The following is a 27,406-nucleotide window of genomic DNA, read 5'->3' as shown; positions in this document are numbered from 1 at the left end:
GGAAGGAAAAATCGTGTAAAGAAAACATTACAGATATAACCTATTCACTGTACGCATAACTAATTTGATGTATTTTTGAAACGCTTCACTTGCAATATCATTTTAGATTAACCAGCATTTCTGGTGGTAAACATCTACTGTCAAACCGAGCAGTTTGACAGTAAACCTTTTTTTAAGAAAAAGAGTGTGTAACTGGACATTGTGAAAGAATGGCACTGATAAACCGTTTGTTGATTACACTTTTTATGATAAGTGCAACTGGTACTGTGGAAGATTTGGAATCCTGTCCTGCTATTTGCGAATGCTCTGAGTGGAAGACGTTTAAAATTACTTGCTCGGATATTGATGTGATACCCAAGTTTCCTTCAAACACCAGGACTTTGTGAGTACTTTAGAAACTGCATATTTATAATCACCATTATTTATTGGGGGTTTTAGTGGTATTCAGCATGCTTTTTTCGTTTGTTTTGTTTTTTGTATAAGCCACTTAGCACATTTCAATATTCAAAAAATATTTAAGAATTGAGTGCATATAATTGATATTATATATATATATATATATATATATATATATATATATATATATATATATATATATATATATATATATATATATATATATGCATATATACACACACACACACACACACATATAAATATATGGAAATTATTGTATTCTTTATGATAAAACGGTCATTTTTACCTCTGCAATGCTAAACTAACTTGTAATTTTAATTCTTAACTAACTTGAAATAACATTGGATAAATACAAGAAGATGTATGTTGTATACACTTTCTCAAACATACAATGTAATTGTTATTGCTGCGCTGAACGTAACTTTTGAAGTGAAGGGTTGGCAACAATGTTCAGTCCTAGTACAACAAAGGTAAGTATAATCCCTAGTTCCCTGTAAATTGGAACTTTGTTGAAGTGGTGCTTTAGTATTCTTATGGAAGAATCTTCCCAGGCTTATATAACTTTACAAATCCGTATTTATATGAAGTTTATTTGATAAGGACAAGTATAGCCGAGGGTTAATTACATCCCAATGTAATTAACCCTTATTTCAACGCTAGATCAATGGGTTAAGACTATACAGTATATATGTCCAATGAATCCATTGTTAAATAGTGAGGCAATTACTTACAATAATGACTTACTGTATTATGAAACCAGTTAAATGTGGCACATCTAATACAAAAATACACTACATAAACAATGGGTTAAACACAGATGTTTATTGGCACATTACTCAAGCTTTAAAACAATTGAAAAGAGTAAGAGCTAACCAATGAAACTAATGGCTATATGACTTGGCCAGTGCCTAACTGTGCCTTATTCAAATATATTTAAAGCAGCTCTTAAAACTAACATTCCAGCTTGCCTACATGATTAACCCAGAAAAGAAAAAAAAAACTGTGAAATTGAAAAATATATATATATAGGTTTTACCCTAATCTGGTTCCTTGTTTTTGCAGTGCTCACATGTGAGTTTCCAAAAAATAGGACACATAGTATTATTGTAAAAATAATAATAATAATAAAATCTATAATTGAATTGATCACTTTATTTGAAAACGCAGGTCCAACAAAAAATAGCTCCATGGGGGACTAAATGGTTTATTTAGTAATAGGTAAAGAAATGTATACAACGCTATGACAACCGTTTAGAATGGAATTCTCTCGTGATGTTTTTAAAGGCACTGAGGAAAAACTTCTAGTCAAAACATATTTCATATTTTTTTTTCTTTTAGTATTATACATTTTGTATATAAATATAGTTAAGCTACTTATTATAAAAATTCACAGACAGACATATTATTGTAGTTTTTTTCTAGTCGTCTGTACATCTCCTTAATAAAGCCTTGAGAACCCATTGACATTATCATTTTCTCCCCAAATTGGAATAGCCAATTATTTTTAGGCTCAGCTCACCGCTACCACCCCCGCGCTGACTCGGGAGTGGCGAAGACGAACACACGCTTTCCTCCAAAGCATGTGCCTTCAGCCGACCGCTTCTTTTACACACTGCAGGCCCACCATGCAACCATCTCAGAGCTACAGCGTCGGAGGACAACGCAGCTCTGGGCAGCTTACAGGCAAGCCTGCAGGCGCCCGGCCAGACCACAGGGGTCGCTGGTGTGCGAAGGACACCCTGGTACCCCGGTCGGCAGTGCAATAGCCTGGACTCGAACCGGCGACGTCCAGGCTATAGGCGTATCATGCACTCCAAGCAGAGCGCCTTTATCCTTTACCGGATGCGCCACTCGGGAGCACCCAAATTGTTTTGCTCTATTGGCCCAGCGACCATCATGCTTTGCAATCGGTAATATGCTTTGATCCACCTCTGGGGTGAAATCAAAACACTTTAATAAGAGATTGCATCCTTCTTAGAATTGCTAACAACTGGTGATACTGGCTGTTTGGAAGCCACAGAAAACGACAATTAACATTAATTTACCACAAATGTTGCATTTTGGTTTCATATGTTTCTTAAACTACCTGTAGTGCACAAATGAAAACGGTTAATTGAATGTATAAATATAATATAAGGATATATGGAATGTTTGCATCCTGTTGATTTAAACCTCATCATACCATGTAATTTCACTAATAGAATGAGTGCCTTTTGACAGAGACGTTTCCATTATTGGAAAATGAGGGGAAAAAATGTGCCTTTGCTGTACAAATTAAATGTAATTCAGTGGTAGAAATCCAATTTTAAGCCTGAGCCATGCATTTATATAGACCACTGGTGGTATTATAATATAGGTAGTCTCAGAAAAACATCATACTTTAAAATCCTATTGTGCAGTGGATATGTGAAAACATTGACAAAATTATGCTTTTAATCATAAAATCAGCAAACTTGGCATGTTAAACTTTCACCTTGTAAACCTTTCTGGATAGGGAGACATTTAAATTACTTTCATTCTTTCACATACTGTATGTGCTCCAGATCGTTGCAGAAATATTACAATTTCTTTTGTTTCTTCATGTGTATTAACTACACAGGGAGAGAAATCCTGATTGAGATGGTAAGCGTAACAATTTTAGTTTCAGTGTCACAGGCAACGCTGCCAGATTTGTCTTCCAAAGTTTGGAAGTAACCAGCCTAAAAGTAGCCAAATTGTATTTTTGAAACCAGCCAAAAACAGCCCAAAACCGAAATACAAAAATAACACAGGTAAGTAAAGTTATAAACATTTTTTTTATTTATTTATCTGTTTTTGCTTGTTTGTTTGGTTTTTTTGTTTGTTTTATTTCAAAAAAAACATTTTTCACAATTTATAATACAAACACAGCTGTTTCTTATCTGATGAGATCCAACGCGTTAGGTCCAGTCTAGTCTGTTCCTTTTAGAACAAATCTTAATTTTACCAATCCTTTTTTCCTGTCATTCCTTAAACACAATTCTACTTTGAAGTTTTCTATCAGACATTAGTTTTAGTTATGTTCTGTATTTAAGTTATTGCACAGTGTTGCTTTTCCTAAGAGTCAATATAGTATGGGACATGTACATAATGAAACAGCTTGGCCGACGAGAGAAAGGAAAGGGTACAGGCATCTTGATGACACAACCACACCCCTAAGAACTAGCAAGAGTAGATTCTACCAAGACAGAGCTATCCGGATTCTCAAGACATATAGCAGAAGAGAAAACAAGTATTTGCCACTTCAGAGATTCAAGCTGTTTTTCCATGCAGCTGATGCAGCAAAGCAAGGCTGCAAGCAAGTCATGTTTCATTTAATGGACTCTGATGTGCTGGTCCTGGCCATATCTTCATTCCAGCACCTGGCTGTCAGTAAAATGATGGTTGCCTTTGACAGTGGAAAGCACATCAGGTACATACTGTAGCAGTACATGAAACAAGTCTCTTGGCTTAAGCAATGCCCTTACTGTTTTCGATGCCTTCACTGGCTGTGACACCTGTTTCATCCTTTGCTGGTAGAAAACTGTGGGATACATGGAGCACACTTGGTCATGTCGCACATTTTACAACCATGCACATTCCTCCTTTTTCACTGCGGTACTTTCTGTAGTCAAACAGATCCATCAGATGGAGTTATCACAAGTCTTTTTTTTTTTTCAAGGTAGTCACCAGTCATTGACAGCAGCTGGCTGTTTGGGTCTACAGAGGGTATGCTGTCCACTGAGCCAGTGCACTAGTTCCTATTTAGCTTTGTGAAACACCTAACTGGTTTAATCTTAATATGGATTTTGTTTCCTACATGCCATCACAATCACAATTGAAGCTTGGGGTTTGATTATAATTGGTTGATTTAGTGAATTAGTAATCCAAAGGTTTGTGAGATATTCTACAATGTCTTGAAATCAGTACCAGATATCAATATTAACCTAAAAAGGCATTCTAAACATTGCACTTGCTAACTTCTTAAAATATCTGTTTATGGACAATGTTCAGTATGTTGTTCAAGCTAGAGGTCCACTGAGAGCTCAGTAATGTTCTGAATGTTGTAGCTCATGCTGTGGGTTGTGAAATCACAGGACCCCTCACAGATTGTCAACCTCTTTGTGGCCTCCCTGAGCTAATAATCCTGGCAAAGCAATTGTTGAGTCTGCATTACAGCATCAAATTCTGCCTTCATTGCCCCAACACCCTGCACCCCACCTACTGTAGCGGATAGTACAAATGTGCGAATACGTATCTTCTTAAATTTGTATGTGTTTACTACTATATTTACAATTGCATCACAAAAACAAAACAATTCTAATGAAAATATAAAATCTACTAAAAGCATGACCTTTTGAAACCTTTTTAAAAAGGTTAACTAAAGTTGTCGAAGACTTAAGAAGGTGGAACACTTATATGAACGACTTTGTTATGCTAAAGAAAAAAAAATCTTTTGTTCTGTCCTTTGATCTGCTCAACAGCTTTCCAAAGAACGTCACAGGAAACCCTTGACAACTAAAAAAGCAAACTCTAGATCAATTTATGTTTTTTAGGGGATGGGTGATGAGTGTGACTGGAATTACTGTATGAATAAATCTGTCTGTAGGCCACCGAATCCTGTCTGAGAGACAGGCTGCTGAAAATGTGTTACATATCCACCAGCCAGCCAGTGCTAGGCCTCTGCCAGAACAGCCTTAACTGTTCTGACATGAGGGGCACCGTGTAATTACCTTTAATCTGCCTTGTTTTTCTTCATAAAACTTACACTATGAGCTTCTTACATACAGTCATTTGGGTGTGTAAAATGGCTGTTTGTAAGTTGGTGTAATTGCTTGTAATTCAGTTGTTTATTTATCTTCTGTGTAACATTGGAAACATTATATCGCGTGTTAACAGAAATCAGTACCCAGCACAACAAGACTGCGTAAAACATTGAGAAACATCAACTCAAGGAATTAAATTTGGAATTATTTTAAATTAGGTCATTTAGATCAAGTGTGTACACTATTGTGTTTTTAAAATGAAAGAATGTTTTATGTTTATGTTTTATACATAAATAAAGTCAAAGTGAATCTTATTTTATTAAATAATGTCCGGTTTTACTTAATCTTGATAGTGGTTTATTGCACTGGGAATTGTGTAAAAATACTAGACACTTCATTTTGATTTACTTAAGAATACAGTTTTCGGTCATGTGGCTAATAAAAATATACGTCTGACAATCAGATTTTTATTTTAAATAAACAGCCTCTATTATAGGCTTTTAAACTGCACATTTCCACAACATGTTCAACAAAAATCAATTTGCATTCCTAAAATTGATCCGAACAGTTTTTAGTTTTGAAAACATGTCTTATGCTATATACCAAGTTATTAAGAGCTCTGAGCTAAGACAAATATGAAATGGCTGCGTTTTGGAAAATAGAGTCTATTAGAATACAGAAATGAATACACTAAAACTAAACAGCCACATGTGTATACTAAAGTAATCTGTCAAACAAACTGATCTAACCAAACAGAGTTTGATCAGAGTGCTTAACACCGAAGCTGTCTAGACAGGTTAAAACCATGAGGAAGGGAGGATTTAGTTATTCAAAGCCTGCACACAAACTCAAGTAAATAACGTCTTCTCGCTTTCAGTTATCCTCCCAATAACCTTTTTGTCAGCCTCCATCTCCACTGAGCTACCCATGCTAATTGTAATCTCTAACATTTATAAAAACAGGCCCAGAACTTGTCTGATTGCAGCTCAGAAGGTGAAGCTCTTAATTCTCCAAAGGTCCATGTGTATACAATAGAGCATTGAGCATTCAATTTGTCTTTTTTATACAGTGGCTATATTATTTTAAGATAACTTACAGCGTTGTATTCTGATTTTCAGGGTTTTATATTTTGAGTTAAAAAGTAATTTTTTAGCTGTATTTTCTAGCTCATTTCCACACATACACAGAGTAGAGGGGACATTGGGTGAAATCAGGTTATAAATTTAATGATACACTTAAAACATCAGAAGCCTTATATTTTAATATACTTTCAATTTATAAACTTTAAAGAAAGGAAATACCTTTATTCATTTATTTTACAAAAATGGCCAATGTGATTGGTTAATAAAATATGCAGGATTAAATAACCTACACAACTTTAATATAGGAATTTCTCAGGTAAATATTTTGATCGTTTTTAGTGAAATTCTAAATTTCTGTTCAGGGGTGGAAATCAAGCTTTATCCTACGTACATGTGTTTGTATGTATTAGAAAGCACGTGGAATGAACTCAGATTGCCAGACTGTGAAAGGCAGATATTCTTTCCTTGTAACCTGTTGACAGGCTTAAAGATAAAATTTAATTAGACCAATCAAAGCGAAGTCTTATCAGTTTACCATCATTTTCAGAATAGCACATGTACCCTTTTATACATTTTAGTAGAAAAACAATGTGTTGTCTTCTATTCAATATATTATGCTAGGTCCATTTACAATAATAATGGTGTATAGATCTATTCCAAACAATCAAGGTTGAATTTTGGCTCATGATTTTCACATGCAATGTTATTTTGTTTTAAAAAAAAGTGTCTTAAAAATAGAATGCTTGAATTAAGGATATTTCTTCATGAAAAACATTCATAAAAGCAAAGCATTCATGAAAGTTAGACCAATAGGCAATATTTAACAGGTAGGAATCTAAAGTCAGTACAGACAATCTTAGTTGACTGTCTTGTAATTGAGCGAGCACCTAAAATAGGGCAATCAAAGCAACAGCGTTAATCACTTTTTGGTAAGAAGAACTTGAATAGCTTCCTACCAAATTTTTGGAAGTTACTTCTTGTTATTGTTGGTCTCATCCAAGTATGTGTGTTAAGCCTAGAAGTCAATGCTTTCATTGTGGCCATCATGGCACTGAGTGGAGAATCAAAGAATTTAAAGTCCTCAGCACTTCAATGAGAGGAAACTTTACGATGTCTCCAAGTGAGAGATTGAAAACACGAAGCAGGCAAAATATAATCAGACAGTGGAACAGGTCTGAAGAAACCTTTCTGATTCAATACAGATGGAATTCAGCTGCACAGTAAATACAACCATTTAATGCTTTAAAGACATACTGATGTCCACAACCTGCTCTCCAAACATTATTTTCCCTTAGCTTCCTAGTCACGAACAGCACCAGTGCAAAATACACAGCCCCAATACACAGAATGCTCCAGAATCTTTTTTTTTTTTTTTTTTTTAAATACATATGGAATATGTGAATATTCAGATACATGGAAGCATACTGAATGATTTAGGGTTTCACTCTCTTTTCTCTCATTTAGTTGCAGTGAACCAAACCAGGCACTTCCAGTTTACATTAGGGACAGCTGTGTAATATAGTCTGAAGTTCATTTCTGGCAACAAATTCTGATTTTAAAACCAATAAAACCTATCAACCCATATGCCGTTGAACGTTCACGGTGTAGCCTCTGTTTATAACATACAACACTACTTCTTCTAATGTAGTTAAAATATAAGAGAATGACTTAACCTATACAGAAAACCAGGAAGATGGCAGAAAATATCAACTGGCCTTAGCCATGTTTTTCTTAAAATATATTTTGAATTCTAAATGTCCCATTTTAATCTTCATTTCTATTTATTTTCATAGCAACCTCCCAGAATCATAATTGACTCTATGATTTTCTTAAAACAGCGGTGATCCACACCAGAATACGGCCAGTATTTTGATTATTGTAATTTAGAATTAAGTTAATTGCCTGTGTGGCTGGTGTCCTGTAACGGACCTGTTTAATCTCGCAATGTTTATTTTAATTTGTCAAAGCACCTCATTTTAGGTTCCACTGACAAATCCACAGATTAGTTTCCACTGCTGAATTGGTTTATTGTCTGGATACATTATCATAGCATGGCATACATTTACATTAATACTGTAAAGTTAGGTTTCATAATGGAAACACACACGGTACATAGATTTGATAGGGGATCAATCTATTAGCAATGAGGTCTTTCATTCCAAACCAGAAGCTCCAACTCTACTTTTCTGGGTTTGATCTCAGCATTAAGTGAGATACAGCATGGCATGCCGAGTCAAAACCAAAACATCTTGTCTGTGTGATTACATATCAGAATCAATTAACTAACATCTTGCTGGTATTAAAATAGATTTAGAAAAGGCGTTGCCAAAAGTAAGATGCAAAGAATTTCCATCCTGCAAAAAACATCAGGTCTTCCAAAAGCAAAATTCTAAAACGTATTCTAACCGAGAATAACCATGCAGACCCTGTTTAGCTTTGGTTCTGGTCCACCTGTGTTCTTATACAGTGGTGCTCTGACAGGCTTTATCAGTGTACATGGAAAAAAAAAAGAAAAATCAAATGATCAAGAATTATTTTTGGACTATTAGCAGTTGATTTTTACATAGTTATAAAACTCCATTACCTTGATGCTAATTTGGTTTGTTCTTCGTCATTTATAACTTGGTTTGTTGATTTATCATGGAATTTCACATGATCATTTTTTCTAATGTTTATTACAGTTATTATTATAGCGTCATACCAAAAATGTTTGCTGAGAAATATTGCAAGTGTGATATCATCATTAGTTTGTATGGGCTTTTATGAAATACGTTGCAGATATACTGTACCTCACAGGCAAATTAAGTTGAACCTGTATCTATAACTCATTGTTACCCATATACATGTAAACTTCCAGTAATGCTGTAGCTATCAATTTAAACACTCTATCAAGCACCATAAAAGGTTTTGAAAAATGCATGCCTGGCTGCACCTTTATCACAAGTCTGTGATATTGGAATTAGATTTCTTTGTGTTATTGTAGTGGTTAAGTGAAAAATATTTCGAGTTGTCCCTGCTATGTGACATAACAAATGGTACAGTACCCACTGATAACCATCCTTTTTTTAGTTACAAATTATCCTGTTCAAATACAAATTTAAGGCCACAGTCATTTGTTTTGACCCATCAGTGTATGCAATTTGTTTTCAAGACAAAACTACATAAACTCATCATCAGATATATTTTCTGACTTAGAGGGTTAACACAATTGAAATAAAAAAATGTAAGAATGTAATTCATGCACTTTTTTTCTCTCTGTAATGCATTAACTTAATAAATAGCAAATCCAGATATTCTTTTCCATCCTGTTATTTCAATTCTGCCCATGTTATAAGACCATTAATCAAACTGATTGTGGGTATTGGACCACAGCACAATAAAATAAGACAACCACGTTGAACCTGCAAGGACAGGGCTTGCATTTTTTGTTTGATTGTTTCTTTTAACAAAATACTCCACTGGATGAGACTTGCCGGACTTCCATATTACTGCACCGGTCTTTACATAGCAAAATATTTGTAATGAAAACATTCTTTAAACTAATCTAAAAAGTAAAATGGAAATGTAATTGAGTACTTTAATAAGAGGAATATAGTTAAACAGCAGAGGTAAACAGCTTGGATAGTGGGGAACAACATTACATTGATTCAAAACAAGAATAATATATGCATACTGTATATTTGTAGCAGGTGCTTGTTTTATTTTATTTGATAATCCCTCACATAGTTATTTCAGCACAATTCCCAGTGCATTATAGCATTCAAAGTTAAATACACAGTTCACAATTCATCTCAGGACTTGCATCTCACACCTAAATACAGATGCTTAGATTATGTACAAAAAATTATGTTAATGATTAGACATAACCTTTTTTCAATCATATTGTAAAACCTCAGGTCTGCCTAATGAACTGTTATCTAAAAAATATATCTTATCATAATATGACCTGGCATGATTCTACTAATAAAAAAGGGCTCTTTTCTCTACAAAAAAAAAGTCACTGTTTTTTCAGCTACAGTCCTTTGCCTATTTTGCAAACACCTGATTTGGTGGCAGGTAATTTTCAGTATCTACTTTATGGAAATATAACAGACAGTATAACACACACACACACTCATAGAAGGCAAAATGATATCACTCCTGTTTTTATTTCTGCTTGTGTGGTTATAGAGCTGTAAACCTAGTATCACTGACAGGTCAATATCCAGAATTGCCTGTAACTTAAAAACTCTCATGGAATTTTCTCCTTTAATAAAACAGTGTTTTAAAGAAAAAAACAACAACAATAATGTTTAACTCATTGAATTTACATCATGTCAGAACTGTTTAATAAACTAAAAGTCCAAATATATATGAGACAGAATGCTAACAAAACACCAGGACAAAAACATAAACAAAAGTGCTTTTTAAATTTGAAGCTGTTGCTGAAAACACATGTAAAGCCACTTCTCTAGGTGTAATTAAAATAATTGTTTTTGTAAAATAAGAAAAAAAGCCTGCTTATAAAAATGTATGTAATGTGATTATGCTGTTTAAAGCAAGTCATTACAGTTATTATCTTCTACACAGGCGGTTCATGGAGACACAGCTGACAACAATCCACAGTGAAGCATTTTCAAACCTCCCAAACATTTCCAGAGTGTAAGTACCTGTTCTGCTTTTCTCACATTTGTTCTTTTTTTTCTGCTTTATTAAAAAAGCACTTACTTTAAACAAGAAACGTATAGTAGCCTGTATAGATGCTTCAGAGATTTAGCATTTCTAAATTTTTTTTGTACAATCAAAATAATTTTTCTGCTGTCTTGACCGTTACAGTTGACAAAGGATTTAAAATGTAATCATTAACGATGCATATACATACACAGTGCGGAAAGCCAAAAATATGTTTCTAAAACGATGCCTGAGATGAATGCCATAGAAAGTGAACCAGGTATTATAATAGCTAACTGTATAGACTAACAAGCAGTAAGTTGTTGTTGGGTCGGCATTTCTTTTGTGTACATAGACAATTAAACATTCCTCGGCTCCAATAAAAGGTATTTTTAGATATTGGCCCACTTGCATCAACATTCACAATATGCAGCTTTCCTAATGCTTGTGGTTCAGAATGGGATTTTAAAAGTATTTCTTCATCTGACCGCCTCACACAGCCATAATTACCGTGTGCTTGTGGATTATTTGTACTTTCTTTCTTTCTTTCTTTCTTTCTTTCTTTCTTTCTTTCTTTCTTTCTTTTAAAATAAAGAAACATTTTCCAAGTCACGCAAAATGTTCTATATGTTAAGCGTTTTGTATCTGACAATCACAGAGTGGTCGCACTTTTATAAGTCTGACAAAGCATTAAAATCAGATAAAAGGTATACAGGATGTAAACCAGAGTAAATGATAAAAAAAATAAATAAATAACATTGCGTCGTTTTCCTAATGCAGGTGTTTGCTCAGCTCTAGACCCTTATTATTTTCAGCAAAAAAAGTGGTCTGATTCCTGGAAATTGCAACATCAGTTTCCTCCCAACAAATCAAACGTCCCTGCTTTGTATCTCCCCTCTCATTTTGCCGTGCCTTAAATTTTAAGAATTGCTTGGTTTGATGCTGCTTAAGTGAAACCGCCAACTGGAAAGCTGCACAATTATCTCAACTTCTCAAACGCACATCTGCCTTAGTTTTAGATCTACCCCCTGGTCTGACCTTAGTGGTATGACAATGTAAATAGCCTTATTATGACCTTTCAACTATGACCCTAAATACAACTTCCTTTTTTACCACACTACAGGCTTTGTGAATACATGCTTGGAGCACAAAGTTTGGATGCTGACATACAGATAATTATGAATTCCCCTCTGTTTATTACTGTCTGGTTACTGTTACACGTGTGTGTTGTATCCTCTTGCGACCCCAGGGTTCTATAAAATACTCATTTAAAAAAAAGAAAAATTCAAAAGTATATACATATGTGGGATATATGCATTGTATTTGTGTAACATGATTTAATAATTTAAAATTGTAAATTATTACCCATATACATGTAAACTTCCAGTAATGCTGTAGCTATAAATTTAAACACTCTACACCTGAATATGAAATGAGAAACTCAAGCCTCAATTTTATATGTGTTGTGCTTCATAGGCGATGTAAAATTTCACTGGTCTGATTATAAGCACATCGAACTTGACTGTCCTCAAAATATGATGCAGCAGTTTGTAGCCAAAAGAAAGGATTTACATTTTTTTTCTGTGAAGAAATATTGATTTAGAATGTTTCAAATTATATAAATACAGCTTGTGTTCTGATTTTTTCAAAGAAAATTTGATGTGGTATTTAATGCGTTGAAAATAAAATAATACAATTATTGCACATTTTGTTCATCCGGTGTTTTTTATTTTTTAATTATTTTTGACAGGAAAATAAACATGCAAAAACATTTCTTGGCTGAGTAAAGAAAACATTATTGAAAATAAGTAATTTTGTATTAAATATGAGAAGAACAAAAATTGGATCTTTGACACATATGATAAAAAAATAAATAAAAAAAAACATTTTAAAAAATGTGAGTCAGAAGTATGATATTTTAATCTTCCAAAGCTGCTTCGGCCCCTAAAAATAACATTATGAAGCATTATGTGTAGACATAAAAAATGAAAAACCAAGTAATAAATAAGTATACAGTGGTACCCATAGCTTATGTAAACCAATTGTATGAATATAAATTGTATACTGTCTATACTAGCCCACATGACATTCATCAGGACATAATTATACTCACCCAAAAAAGCTATTTAGAGATCACTGTTTAAAATGTAGATAGTAATAAGCTCCTAATGAGATAACAGATGTTTTCCTCTGAAATGCACAATAGGCATGAAGGCTAATCAGAGTATTGTCAGACACATGCAAGTTTGTGGAACACATGGTTTTTCAAAATAGTCATTTTCTGGCACGTAGCAGTGAGTTATCCCCCCCCCTCCCTTGTTGCATCCAATGTGATAATCCACATAATCCACATAAATGTTTAATGCTAATTGTTTTTTTTTTTTCTGGTAGGTATATTTCTATCGATGCAACTCTGCAGAGGCTGGAAAAACATGCATTTTACAGTTTAACCGAAGTAACGCACATGTGAGTAATCCTTTTATATATAAATAAGATTCCACATCACTTCTGCCAACACAACATTATTACACACCTGCATAGTCAAGACCAGAGCGAGAGATGACTGGTAATGTTTATGTACCTGCACATTTTGGTAATAGTTGTCTTTGAAATCTTTGTAGAGTTAACGTATTATAATTGAATCTGCAGTGGAGTAAAAACAACCATCACACTGTAATAGTTGTGGTGGTTTCACAATACGTTCACCTTGTTCTGTGATTATATTCCTATAGAAAGCACTATTATTATTATTATTATTATTATTATTATTATTATTATTATTATTATTATTATTGTTGAAACAGGAATGAAGTCTGGTTTGACATTAAATCGGAGCTCCTCAGTACATCCCATTCTCAAATAATAGGTTTATTATTTATTGACCCTATTTTTTTGGTAGCTTAAAAGTTGAATTGGGTCTGTAGTTCCAAATAAAATATTAAGTGATTTCATTAAAATATAGACTGAATTACATATTTCCCTTCCATTATTCAACTAAATTACAAGAGGTACCTGAAAAATATTATGAACTATGTACAGTATTTTTTGTAACCATAATGAAGCAATCATATAAATGTCTACTGCATTCGAAATAAAAATAAAAAGACCTTTAATCCTTTAGAAATGTATATATGTGTGTGAAAAACAGAAAATATTCTGGGGGATCATCATATTTTTAATGCTTCTTTTAGATGTGCCTTTGAAGCTTGGATGTTACAATGCAGTAAATTAAAAAAAAAAACATGGTCTCATCTAATGCACAATATTGATAAAGAACCCGTAATGTGGACCATAACTACATAACTACAAAGCTGTAGAAAGCTCCTGATACAATGAACTCCTTCCTGAGCATTACATTTCCAAGAACCAAATGATAAAAGGCTGGTATAATTAGGCGATTAAGTGAGTGGTTGTGTACTGCCATTCTGTCTGCTATATGCTCATGCAGAGATCTGTAACCAGGCACTTCATGCTGGTGGGCAGGCTGGGTCTGTCAGCAATCAATAAAATTGAAGCTCCTTTTATTTTAGTTGGATCCTTTAGTTAATTTCAGTGCTGATTTGTGCACACCACAAATAATAATATTTTCTCTCAGTTTTCTTTAAAGGGTTAGACAGAAAATAATATTATGCTTCCTGTCAGCTGCTTGCGGTCAGTTACCTTGTGTTAAAGCAGCATGAGGCTACACTAAGAATGTTTTAGCTGAGATTTGTGGTCTTGCTGCTGGTGAGCAGAACAGGGACTGAGGACAGAATGTGGTTTCAGGCACTCTGTGATACAGGTCCCACTCTGAAGAGTGTAATTGACAGGTAACATCCTACTGTATATGTTGGTACACACCTCGACGCTAATGTAAAGATGCCCTACAGTGAACATTAATTGTAAGGATTTGAGAGAAGTGTATCCCTGTTTGGAATATTATACATCCTTTAAAGAGTTAGGCTGCTGAATTGCCAAAATCACTAAACTCATAGGAACTTTTGTGAGCTGTACAAGTAAAATACCTTTGAAATAAAAGTCCTTGTTAACTTACATGCACTCTAACCCAGGAACTCAACATAGAAACATTATTTGAAACCAACTAATCCCCGCAGGAGTATTTTCCTTTTCATAACATTTATCTATCTTATTATATATTATAATAGCAGTTTCTAAATATATGCCGGTATACACAAATAAATACGCTGCCCAGGTAACCAATGATACATACTAATCTTAAAAGGAAATTAACAAATTATGATAAGCAGTGCTCTTACGCCAAACCATCAATGGCACTTTTTTTTCTGAAGGAAAAAATAAAATCCATTAAAATTCTAAATTGCTTGCTTCTAGATTGCTTGCAAGCCTTTCAATTAAAAGTCTTAGTTGTTTATTTCTGGTGTTTGGTAACCTTATTGGGTGCATTTCTCCTTTCTGAGCTTTGAGAATTTAACCCTGTGTGTGCCATTTAAATAACAGCACCATCACCTCATTTCCATATAACCCTAAAATGAACCTTTTACTGAAATAATGTCAGCGTTCTGTCATAAAGTGAATTTGATTTGTCTTAGTTTGTCTGGGTACAGTGTATGTGACAGGTGTATTAATAGAATTAATATAACATACTATTTTCTGAGGAATATTACACTTATAACAGTACACTAGAGGCACTAATAGCTGAAACATTTGCCAACTGTTTTTAGTTTGCATATGTTTACCATCATATGTTTCGAAGTTATGGATGATATAACGTAAACTAGCAAGAAACAAAATAGCAGCAGGAAGGAGTAGGTGGACTACTGAACCATATTCACAACACATCAAGGACTGCTTTAGGATTGTTTATTTTGTTTAACTTGTTTTATATAATAGTTTGAAAATCAACTTTTGCCTTTGCACTTTCTTCAGAATAGGGTTTTGCTACTGTGCAAATATTTATTGATCTGATAACAACAGCTTCCTCCTACAGATGTACAGTGCCTTGCGAAAGTATTCGGCCCCCTTGAACTTTGCGACCTTTTGCCACATTTCAGGCTTCAAACATAAAGATATGAAACTGTAATTTTTTGTGAAGAATCAACAACAAGTGGGACACAATCATGAAGTGGAACGAAATTTATTGGATATTTCAAACTTTTTTAACAAATAAAAAACTGAAAAATTGGGCGTGCAAAATTATTCAGCCCCTTTACTTTCAGTGCAGCAAACTCTCTCCAGAAGTTCAGTGAGGATCTCTGAATGATCCAATGTTGACCTAAATGACTAATGATGATAAATAGAATCCACCTGTGTGTAATCAAGTCTCCGTATAAATGCACCTGCACTGTGATAGTCTCAGAGGTCCGTTTAAAGCGCAGAGAGCATCATGAAGAACAAGGAATACACCAGGCAGGTCCGAGATACTGTTGTGGAGAAGTTTAAAGCCGGATTTGGATACAAAAAGATTTCCCAAGCTTTAAACATCCCAAGGAGCACTGTGCAAGCGATAATATTGAAATGGAAGGAGTATCAGACCACTGCAAATCTACCAAGACCTGGCCGTCCCTCTAAACTTTCAGCTCATACAAGGAGAAGACTGATCAGAGATGCAGCCAAGAGGCCCATGATCACTCTGGATGAACTGCAGAGATCTACAGCTGAGGTGGGAGACTCTGTCCATAGGACAACAATCAGTCGTATACTGCACAAATCTGGCCTTTATGGAAGAGTGGCAAGAAGAAAGCCATTTCTTAAAGATATCCATAAAAAGTGTCGTTTACAGTTTGCCACAAGCCACCTGGGAGACACACCAAACATGTGGAAGAAGGTGCTCTGGTCAGATGAAACCAAAATCGAACTTTTTGGCAACAATGCAAAACGTTATGTTTGGCGTAAAAGCAACACAGCTCATCACCCTGAACACACCATCCCCACTGTCAAACATGGTGGTGGCAGCATCATGGTTTGGGCCTGCTTTTCTTCAGCAGGGACAGGGAAGATAGTTGATGGGAAAAATTGATGGGAAGATGGATGGAGCCAAATACAGGACCATTCTGGAAGAAAACCTGATGGAGTCTGCAAAAGACCTGAGACTGGGACAGAGATTTGTCTTCCAACAAGACAATGATCCAAAACATAAAGCAAAATCTACAATGGAATGGTTCACAAATAAACATATCCAGGTGTTAGAATGGCCAAGTCAAAGTCCAGACCTGAATCCAATCGAGAATCTGTGGAAAGAACTGAAAACTGCTGTTCACAAATGCTCTCCATCCAACCTCACTGAGCTCGAGCTGTTTTGCAAGGAGGAATGGGCAAAAATTTCAGTCTCTCGATGTGCAAAACTGATAGAGACATACCCCAAGCGACTTACAGCTGTAATCGCAGCAAAAGGTGGCGCTACAAAGTATTAACTTAAGGGGGCTGAATAATTTTGCACGCCCAATTTTTCAGTTTTTTATTTGTTAAAAAAGTTTGAAATATCCAATAAATTCCGTTCCACTTCATGATTGTGTCCCACTTGTTGTTGATTCTTCACAAAAAATTACAGTTTCATATCTTTATGTTTGAAGCCTGAAATGTGGCAAATGGTCGCAAAGTTCAAGGGGGCCGAATACTTTCGCAAGGCACTGTATTAATACACTCGTATTAAATAGTCTATTGTGTGCATATATATTTTCAGGTCAGATAGTGCTAAAAGCTGGTATAAGTCCTATACTGAATTTAAGGTTTGTTCACTGAAAATGTAAAAGTACGATAAGGTTTATTATTCAGGTTTTTGTGTTTGTTTTTCTTGAACAGAGAGATACGAAATGCAAGGAGTTTGACATATATTCACCCTGATGCTTTTAAGAATCTACCAGTTTTAAAATACCTGTAAGTAATATCATTTGGTATTTGCTAGTATCTGTATGCTATTGTGTAGTGACATGAAAATGTAATGTACTGAAGGACAATGCAACCTCAAATGCAGCAACAATGGAAGAAATGGTTAATAACATGTTCTTATTTTGACATACCAAAGGTATGAACTAACTGGGAATCCATACAGTGGCATGAAACCATATCATATTGGTTGGTTGAATTTAGAGAGTTGGAAACTAATAATTGCAATTTTTTTAATTAAACCAACTTCTGACAACAACATCATATCAGAATATTTATAGAATGTTATTTCGACAGACCGGGTGCAGTGTAATTCACGTTGATTTGCTGAGCTTTCTAAATGCTGTTCTCTTTCATTTCAGTGGGATTTTTAACACTGGCCTTGATGCGTTTCCTGACCTTACAAAGATTAATTCTTCTGATGTTAACTTTTTACTGTAAGTTGATATTTGTTGGGCTTTCCTGCGCATTCTCTACCCTTAATACAAAGGTCCTGCTAGCTAGAAACACGTTTCTTAGTTATATATGCTAATGGGCAGTAAAGAGATTAGCTGTTCTGCAGCTTCTGTGTGATTTATTTGGAAATTGTTTACATTTATATTAGGGCTGTGGAGATACTCCGAATTTCAGAGGAATTCCCTTTGAGATATTTTGGTTGGCAGATATCAAATGAAACTGAACAAGCCTATTAATAAATGTGATCATTTCACATTAAGAAAAGTGCAATTGAGTACCAATCAATGGCAGTCATTTCAGCATTAAACAATTTACAGGCCCATTGTAGTCTAATTATCCTTTCACCCGGGGCGCTTTGACTGCTGTACCAAAGCCATAAAATGACAATGTAAATATGTCGCAAAACTACCAAATGCAGCTCATTCGTCACGTACACATGACCTTTCCTTAGCATCACTTTAAGAGCTACCGCTGTGATAACTGGGATACTTACTCTTTGTTGAGTTTAATCCAAGGATAAATCTTGCCCAGGACTACAATCCCACAATTCACTGCAGAGATGATGTAAATCAAAATCTTTTTTTTTTTATCAAAAAGGATAAAAGTAAGGTCAAATAATACAAGTAGTCACTAATAAAATACAAGTGGTTTTCATTAGTTTGATCACAAGCTTATATTAAATCACACGGCTAGATTTGTATTGATTGTACTGAATAATTGTGTAAACAAGGACAACTGAGGGGCCACTTTGTTTTACATTGAGGGATTAACAGGTTTTATTCCATTTAATTAATATCCAACAACATAAAACATCTTAAAAGCAAATCGTTTGAAAATCTGCACAGCCCTAGTGTTTGTAGTTATATTTTAGTAACAATTATGTTTTATTCTTTTATTGACAGTGAAATTGCTGATAACCCCTACATTACATCAGTTCCTGGTAATGCTTTCCATGGTTTGTCCAGTGAATCACTAACACTGTGAGTATCACTTCTTATCATCTCCATAACGTTTACAGAACATTTTATACAACTGCAGTTTTTTATTCAGTGCACTGATGTACTGTAAGTGATCTCTGTGGTACAGACACCCCTGTCCTTGTGGATAAGATAACAACAATGCTAAGGGGTCAGTTTACACGTGATCACTGTGGCTCTCCTTGTTGTCACCAAAGAATACAGCAGAGCAAGGAATGTCATTTCTGAGACGTCCATGATAATTCAGAGACTTCACATTTGCTGGAAAGAGTTGCTTAAAATAACCTTAATGCAGTATTAACCAAAGGGATATATATATATATATATATATATATATATATATATATATATATATATATATCCTGACTATGGTTATATAGTGGAGTGCTACTTGCATTTTTAGGCATACCAAGACAGATTGTGATAAACTTGGTATTAAAAGCTTGGTCACACTGAGCGACTTGTGGCTTGTGACTGGTAATGAAGTCTTTAGCTTAAGAACTGGACATCTTAATTTTTTTAACTGTACATGTATATATATATTTTATTTCTACAGCTAATTATGCAGATGTGCAGCTAGCATTCCTTAGCAGAACAGCAGTAGTGAATATGTAGTATATATGTAAAATAGTATGGACCTATTAAAACAAACAAAACCCAGGTGTTTAGTATGATAAATATCCTTTCTCATCATATTTCTGGCTGCTGAATGAATCTTTGCTGGTCATATCAATGATAGACTAATGGGGTTGAGATGACTTTTGATGGGTTTATCGCAGGAAGAAAGCCCCCATGGTCAGTTCAAAGGCAATCGCAACATGCTGTGTAGGCTCAAGATATATACATCAGAAAAATTCAAGGAGCCCACACCCAAGAAAATGAACTTATGGTTTAATTTCATTTTGTTTTGCTGTATTGAAACCAATATAATTTTAAGCTCTTATATTTTAATATCAATACTGTACTTAGTGGTTCACTCATGTACTTATGTTTTTCAGCAAACTTTATAATAATGGATTTACTGAAGTCCAAGGGTATGCCTTCAATGGAACAAAGCTGGATGCTGTGTAAGAACATTTCAATGCTTTTCAGTAAAAAATAATATATTGTGGTGTGCTGGTGAGGTATATGCCCATATGAAGAGTGCTATTAAGAGGGACCATTGTTCAACGCTGTTCATTTACTGATAACAGTATATTAACATTCATTCATGGGAATGCTATGAAGCTCTAGGGTTTACAGTAGGGGAAATCTGGACTGGTTGTGTCGCTAGTGTACCATACCAGGTGTCCGTTATTCTTTTATGACCTTTTAGCCTTTACTTAAGACCAATATAAACTGTGCCAGAAGATTGTTGAATTAAAGCATTTAATTTAATTAGGTTGGCTTTTTTCATTTTTTTTTTTTTCAGAATGTCCTTTTCCAACTTTCTGTTTGACCGTAACTTTTCCCATGAGAAAGAATATCTTCCCAAAAGGGTGATCAAAACGATAGGGTTTTTACAACCGGAAAGGAAACCTAAAAATGGTCCTGTTGTGTTTTCATGTTTTCATTTTATTTTCTTCTTTGTTCTGTCAGAACTTTATTCTGAAAGTTTCCTTTCAGGATATGAAATATTAATTTGTTTCTGCCCCTTTATCTGACCTTGCAAGCCTAAAGGGGATAAAATTAAGCAATGCTGAAGTCTTTGTTGTGAGTTTTACCACACCAATGTTTGTGTTGGAAAGGGGTAAAGCCCAGTGCTAAAACTGATCCCCATGTTCTAAAACCAAGATAAACACTCACCCTTTCACCTTATTATTGCAATTAGATGTACAGATTTTAAAGTATGTATTTTAAAGGTGCAGTATATTTCAAAAGTGTTTTGTCTGATATTTATCTATAAATACAACTACAAGTTTAAATAACTTTTTTAACATTATAATCCACAATATTCATCAATTATTTTTTATTTTTATTTAAAGTTAAAGTGATAGGGTGCCAACAGGGTTGCTGCCAGCACTGTGCTGTTATTTGAGATGTATTTATTATTTCTAAGCTTTGTGATTAAATCATAAGGTTAATGACTAACATTAAATTGCTGAACTAAAAAATAAAAAGGTTAGATATTGGGTTTTTTTTTGGGGGGGGGGGGGGGGGGGTTTAAACAAAAAACAAAAACATGCCTGTGGTCAAGCAAGTTAAATTATAAACATAGTTAAGTATAGTGCCATCTTTACAGCCCATTTGCTGAAAGCATTCTGTAAATGAAAAACTTTTATCAATTTACTGCAGGTATCTTCACAAAAACAAGTACTTGACTGCCATCGATCAAGAGGTATTTGCAGGAGTGCACAGTGGACCAACGCTGCTGTAAGTATTAGACATACTTCTCTTATACAGTACTAGCTGAAGTACCCGGCATTGCCTTGGGAAATTCAATATTTCAGTGTTTCATGCATGACAAATTGGGGAATGGTAGCCTTATGGTTTCCTATAAGTTACCGATCTTGGGTGTCGCACAATGCGCTCGGACCCTTTTCCCTTTTTTGTGGAGAACGGGTGTGAGAAAGGAGAAAAAGTAAAGAAAAGAAAAGAAAAGAAAAGTAACGTTTCTTTGACTCACCATGTTTGTTTGTCTGTTTACTGTTTTATCGTTTTGTTCATCTATTTATTTTGGCTTAAAGTGCCGTGTTCTGTTTTGTTCAACTTTTATTTATTTGTTTATTAAAACACTGAGCGCTGCCGCAACTCAGTTTCATCACTACTGCCTGTGTGTGGGATTCTTTCTGGCCTGATGTCATCCACTACAGCCTGCTTGTCACAGAGATACATGGCTACTGTAGTGACCCAGCGATGGGGTTACTAAATAAAGTACCCCAGAGGTCAAAAATTTGGATCCAAACTTAGCCCTTGACCTTCCCCTGGATGAAAGGAGGTCATGCAAAGTTTGGTTGCACTGGCTCCTGCGGGGTCCGAATGCATAAAGGAACAGACAGACACACAAACTTTCTTCTTTATATATTAAGATATCGAATTTTAGCCACTGGTGGTCCAGTGGTTAAAGAAAGGGTCTTGTTACCCTAAACCGTAAACTGTCAAAACTGTGTAGACTGGACCATACGGACCATGTATCTATAGTGAATACTTTGTATAATCCCCACTGTCATATGATGCAGTTTAACCAATTAATCAAGACTGTATTGTTAATGACATGGCATAACTGTAAACCTTGAGCCTTTTTACATGGACACGCATGTCCGTGGCAAGAGTTATCAGTTTCCGTGGCAGTGAACACATCTAACACACACACACACACACGTAATTGTATAGAACTTCCGTTTTGTTTGTATGTGGCCAAGATGTTTTTTTTGTTTTTTTTTAAATATCCGTCACCACTCGACATGGTGCTGCCCCTGCTTCCTCCCCAGATGAGAAGTCTCAGTTTGCCTTTCAATTATTGTTAGCTGCATAAGAATGGCATGAAAACTTGATACTCTATTGTTTTCACAACCCATTTCTGTTGTCAGCTGTCTAGATAGGGCTTTCAGCCAACTGTGGCACTAAAACTCATGCATACCCCACATTCTTCATCTTGTCTGTGTAAAATGTTTTCTGTAACAATTTAGTAATTGTCTGTTCATTGAGCCAAAATATTGGATGTTTTATGAAAACACACTAATAGAATAGTTAACATTGTAGCTCCAGGGTTTAAACATGCTTGATCGATTTTTACCACCTTTATTTCGATGCTTATACTTCTTCATAACCTCGTAGCTCATCTAAATGCATTGTTATGTTTAACTCATAGAGCTATAGCGGCTTGGTGATCAAGTATTACAGAGGGCTTTTATGAACATGTTGAAATGAAGTCATGGGGATGATGTTATTGGCAAAATATTTGAGAATGACAAAATCAGACACTCAAAGCTAAAGCGTTTTTACATGTATTACAGAATTTCCCAAGAGTCGAAAGAATTAGTAATTGATCTGCTGGTCACCAGTTTAAACTCAAAAATAACTCCTCATTGTTCTCTCCAGATTGCAGTGTAAAAGAATAGTTCTGTAAATGTGCAGTTGAGTACAAGAAAAGATCTTGGTGAAAACGTTAGCTGACTTCTGTAACACCTAAAAAGTGTCAACAATTCCTAATACACAGGGAATAGGAAAAGATTAGTCTTAAGATTTTACGGATGGTTTCACAGACCCAATATTGGTGGTAATCGGGGGCTGTGAAACCTGTAGTTAGGTAGTTGTGTAGTTTTGTTGTTGTTATTATTATTTTTTATAATCTGTATTGGATTTTTCATTGCACAAGTAGACTGAACATACAATTTCAAAAGTCTAGTTTTCCACATTTTTATGATTCCAAAGGAGTTTCAGTTGTGAACAATGTGTGTTAAAAAAAACATTATGGATGTCTAGTCTGGGAGCTTACGGTGCCTAGAAAGAATTCAAACTACTTTTCTAATGAGTGCTTAAAAAAAGAAAATATCTTTGGATCTTGAAGTATTTAGATTTTCTGTGCTTGTTTGTGCTTTAGCGATGTGTCTCAGACCAGTGTGAACTCTCTGCCAACAAAAGGCCTGGAAACCGTCAAGGAGCTCATGGCAAAGAATACATGGACTCTCAAGAAACTCCCACCAATAAAGACTTTGCGAAGATGACTCAGATTATGGTGACGCTATATACAATGAAAACTCCAAGCTCCAAGATTTCCATAGCAACTCCCACTACTATGTATTTTTTGAGGAGTTAGCTGACGAAGATGTTGGGTTTGGACAAAAGCTAAAGAATCCCCAAGAGGACTACATCCAGGAATTTGACAGCCACTATGATTACACTGTCTGTGGAGGTAGCGAGGAAATGATCTGTACCCCAAAGCCAGATGAGTTCAACCCCTGTGAAGACATCATGGGCTACAACTTCTTGAGAATTGTAGTGTGGTTTGTGAACCTCCTAGCCATTCTGGGAAATGCCTTTGTCTTGCTGATCTTGCTTAGCAGCCATTATAAACTAACTGTCCCCCGGTTTCTAATGTGCAACCTAGCCTTTGCCGATTTATGTATGGGGATTTATTTGCTGCTGATCGCGTCAGTGGACCTCCATACCAGGTCAGAATACTACAATCATGCCATTGACTGGCAGACAGGACCAGGATGCAATACTGCTGGCTTTTTCACCGTTTTTGCCAGTGAGCTTTCAGTCTACACGTTGGTGGTCATCACACTGGAGCGCTGGTACGCCATTACCTTCGCCATGAGATTAGATCGAAAAATACGCCTTCGCCACGCTTCTGCCATTATGCTTTGCGGATGGATTTTCTGTTTCCTTTTGGCCATTCTGCCCCTTGTTGGGGTCAGCAGCTACATTAAGGTTAGCATATGCTTGCCCATGGATACTGAGACACCTCTTGCTCAAGCCTACATCATCTCTGTCTTGATGATAAACATCATTGCATTCATTATTATCTGTGCCTGCTACATCAAAATTTATGTGACTGTTCAGAACCCACAATACAAGCCTGGGAGCAAAGATACAAAGATAGCCAAGAGGATGGCCATTCTGATCTTCACCGATTTCACCTGCATGGCTCCAATTTCTTTCTATGCCATGTCTGCGATAATGAACAAGCCTTTGATAACAGTCAGCAACTCAAAGATCTTGTTGGTCCTCTTCTACCCTCTCAACTCCTGTGCCAACCCTTTTCTCTATGCTATTTTCACCAAGGCTTTCAGAAGGGATGTCTTTATTTTGCTGAGCAAGTTTGGCTTCTGTGAGCACCAAGCACAGATCTACAGAGGGCAGACGGTTTCAGCCAAAAACAGCAGTGCCTGCTCTGGCCAGCGTGGAAGTCGTGGAATGGGGCAGGCATTGACAATCATCAAAGACTATTCAAAGCATGAACACCATGGGGAATACCATCCAGCACTGACACCACACCACGTAAGTATGGAAGACTGCAGGCAGAGTGAATTGTAACCCTTTGATTGAAAAGAAGTAGCTTTGGTACTATAGATGCTATAAATATGTTCTTATGGTGATTGTCCAGTAAAGTGTTCTGTTACTTGTGTCAAGGTTATTAGATAGCTCAATGCATTGTTCATGGTTCTAAAGTGATTCTGATTTCTTTAGATTCTGCTTATATATATATCCGTTCTATAGATTTCTTTAGATTCTGCTTATATATATCCGTTCTATAGAGGACTAATATAAAATGGTGTTGTAAATCTTGTTACAATGTGTTGATTAAGTCATGTGCATATTTGAGTATTTAGCTGCACAGTGCATAGTTTCTGGTACCATACAAGGGTTTTTACAAGCTTATGAATTTATTTGCTGATGTTTTGTAATAACATTCACATTCATCTAAAATATACACTAAAAGCTGTGTCTTATTCCGTTTTTATTTTAAAAAGACATTCCGCTTGCTGAAGGCATCTGGGATAGTCAAACACTGGGGGGTCATAATTTAACTTAGCCATGCCCCTTATTTAGTATGTATTGATTAATAAGAAGTTTGTCCTTTGTATTAACTTGGGTGGATCCTGAAACAGTCAACTTTCATTAATAAGAATTTAAAGGGACAAGCAAAAAATGTATTGTATCAGTAATTCTTATTATCAGGAGTCTAAGCCAAATGCATACTGTTTTTATTGAAGTTACAGTAACACTGAAATCAAATTTAAATTACAGTACAATGCAAAATATTATACATGTAAAAGTACTGTGCATTTTATTGAAAATATGGTTGTAAGTGAACTTTTAAAAAGTATACATTGCAAATGAACTGCACTTGAAATCTGCATGTCCCAATCTGATCACAGGCATTTTTAAACCACAAAATCAAGGCGTCCTCAACATCAGGGTATTCAACAAATCGGAAACGCTGACGACTTGCATCCACAGTTTGCTGTTCATAGGCCTGTATTATTGTATCCTGGTTTTTCAGAATGGTTGAAAAAGTTTTCACAGGAATATTGAAATCTGCAGCAACATTTTTTTCTTGTACGGTGGTGCATTGTCCGAGGCTTTCAACACTTCCACTTTTGTCTGCAAGGGTAATGCAAGTTTTTTGCACTGCTTCATGGAAATGGTACTGATGCATGAGCACTATGGCAACTTGAAAACTCTGTCTATGGAAACCCAAAATGCATCATAGGATCAGTAGTCCCAAAACAGTACTAAAATACAGTACATAGGTGCTAATCTGGATGCAGGTTAGTGCATTTCCCAAATTAATTTCCAATCAGCTGTTAAAAAATGGGCTATATATATTATATATATATATATATATATATATATATATATATATATATATATATATATATATATATATATATATATATATATCTCAAACATGTACCAGAAGGATATTGTTAATTGTCTGAAACAATGCTTTATTTAAATAATATTTAAGATAATATTTTAAAACAGCAGGTACTGTATGGCAATATATTGTACTTTAAACTTGTGTTTGGCATTCCTATATTTGTATATTAGCTAATGTACTAATTTTTATATTGCAAGTGAACTGTTGTACGTAACTTAATAAAACTGCTGTAAATTGGTTATTAAAGGTAAATTGCAAGGCTAAAAAAGTTGTGTTGAAATGTTGATTGAGAATGTGTCTGCAGAGAGCAAAATGTGGTTCCATCATTGTTTCTTTCAAGGCAGTTCCAATGTTGCCGGGAGTCCTGAAAGCCCATGTGAAGTGCCCTCTCCCATCCGAATCATTCTCAACTCTACGCGGGTTGGTCAGTGAAGTAGGTGGCACATAAGACTCCCAGCTTCATTGACCACATTGTTATCACATGATTTTTTTTTAAAAAAAATTTAATTTATGGTTCACTTTTATCAACCTCATATCTGAAGAAAAAAAACAGAATGTTATCGTTCTCTTGATGTCTTATTTGGTACTGGCTTCAAATGCAATATTCTAATTTCAGCGATTCCAAGGATTTAAATATAAAGTGACAACACATTTACAGTTATTTACCTACTCTTTTCTTTCATAGTCATTGTAGTGTTGTTTGTATTCAAGATCAATGGGCACTATTAAGTAACCACTATTTTAGGAAAGCGAAAGAATTTCTTTAAGAGTGATGTGTTTATATAATGTCACTTACTATTATACTGTTTACTTCCATTTGCAGGTGGTACTGGATGATATCCCATTAGACATATTAAGGAAATAATTTATAAAAAAAAAAAAGGCTTTTGTAATGGCTTCAAGATG

The 27,406-nt window shown here is 35.1% G+C and overlaps 1 protein-coding gene across 1 annotated transcript; it reads left to right on the top strand.

Moving 5' to 3' along the window:
- The first annotated feature begins 27 nt into the window (after window positions 1–27).
- On the top strand, window positions 28–26,307 carry LOC117422436 (thyrotropin receptor-like). Its single transcript, XM_058987745.1, is given in 10 exon segments — window positions 28–382; window positions 10,832–10,903; window positions 13,304–13,378; window positions 17,672–17,746; window positions 18,118–18,192; window positions 19,114–19,191; window positions 20,187–20,255; window positions 21,463–21,540; window positions 23,711–23,830; window positions 23,832–26,307. Coding segments are annotated over 10 exon segments (2,133 nt in total). The 5' UTR covers window positions 28–209; the 3' UTR covers window positions 25,150–26,307.
- Window positions 26,308–27,406: the final 1,099 nt, after the last annotated feature.

The sequence above is a fragment of the Acipenser ruthenus genome, chromosome 15, assembly GCF_902713425.1.
Source record: "Acipenser ruthenus chromosome 15, fAciRut3.2 maternal haplotype, whole genome shotgun sequence".
NCBI lineage: Eukaryota > Metazoa > Chordata > Actinopteri > Acipenseriformes > Acipenseridae > Acipenser > Acipenser ruthenus.
This window is presented reverse-complemented; position numbering and strand designations above follow the sequence as displayed.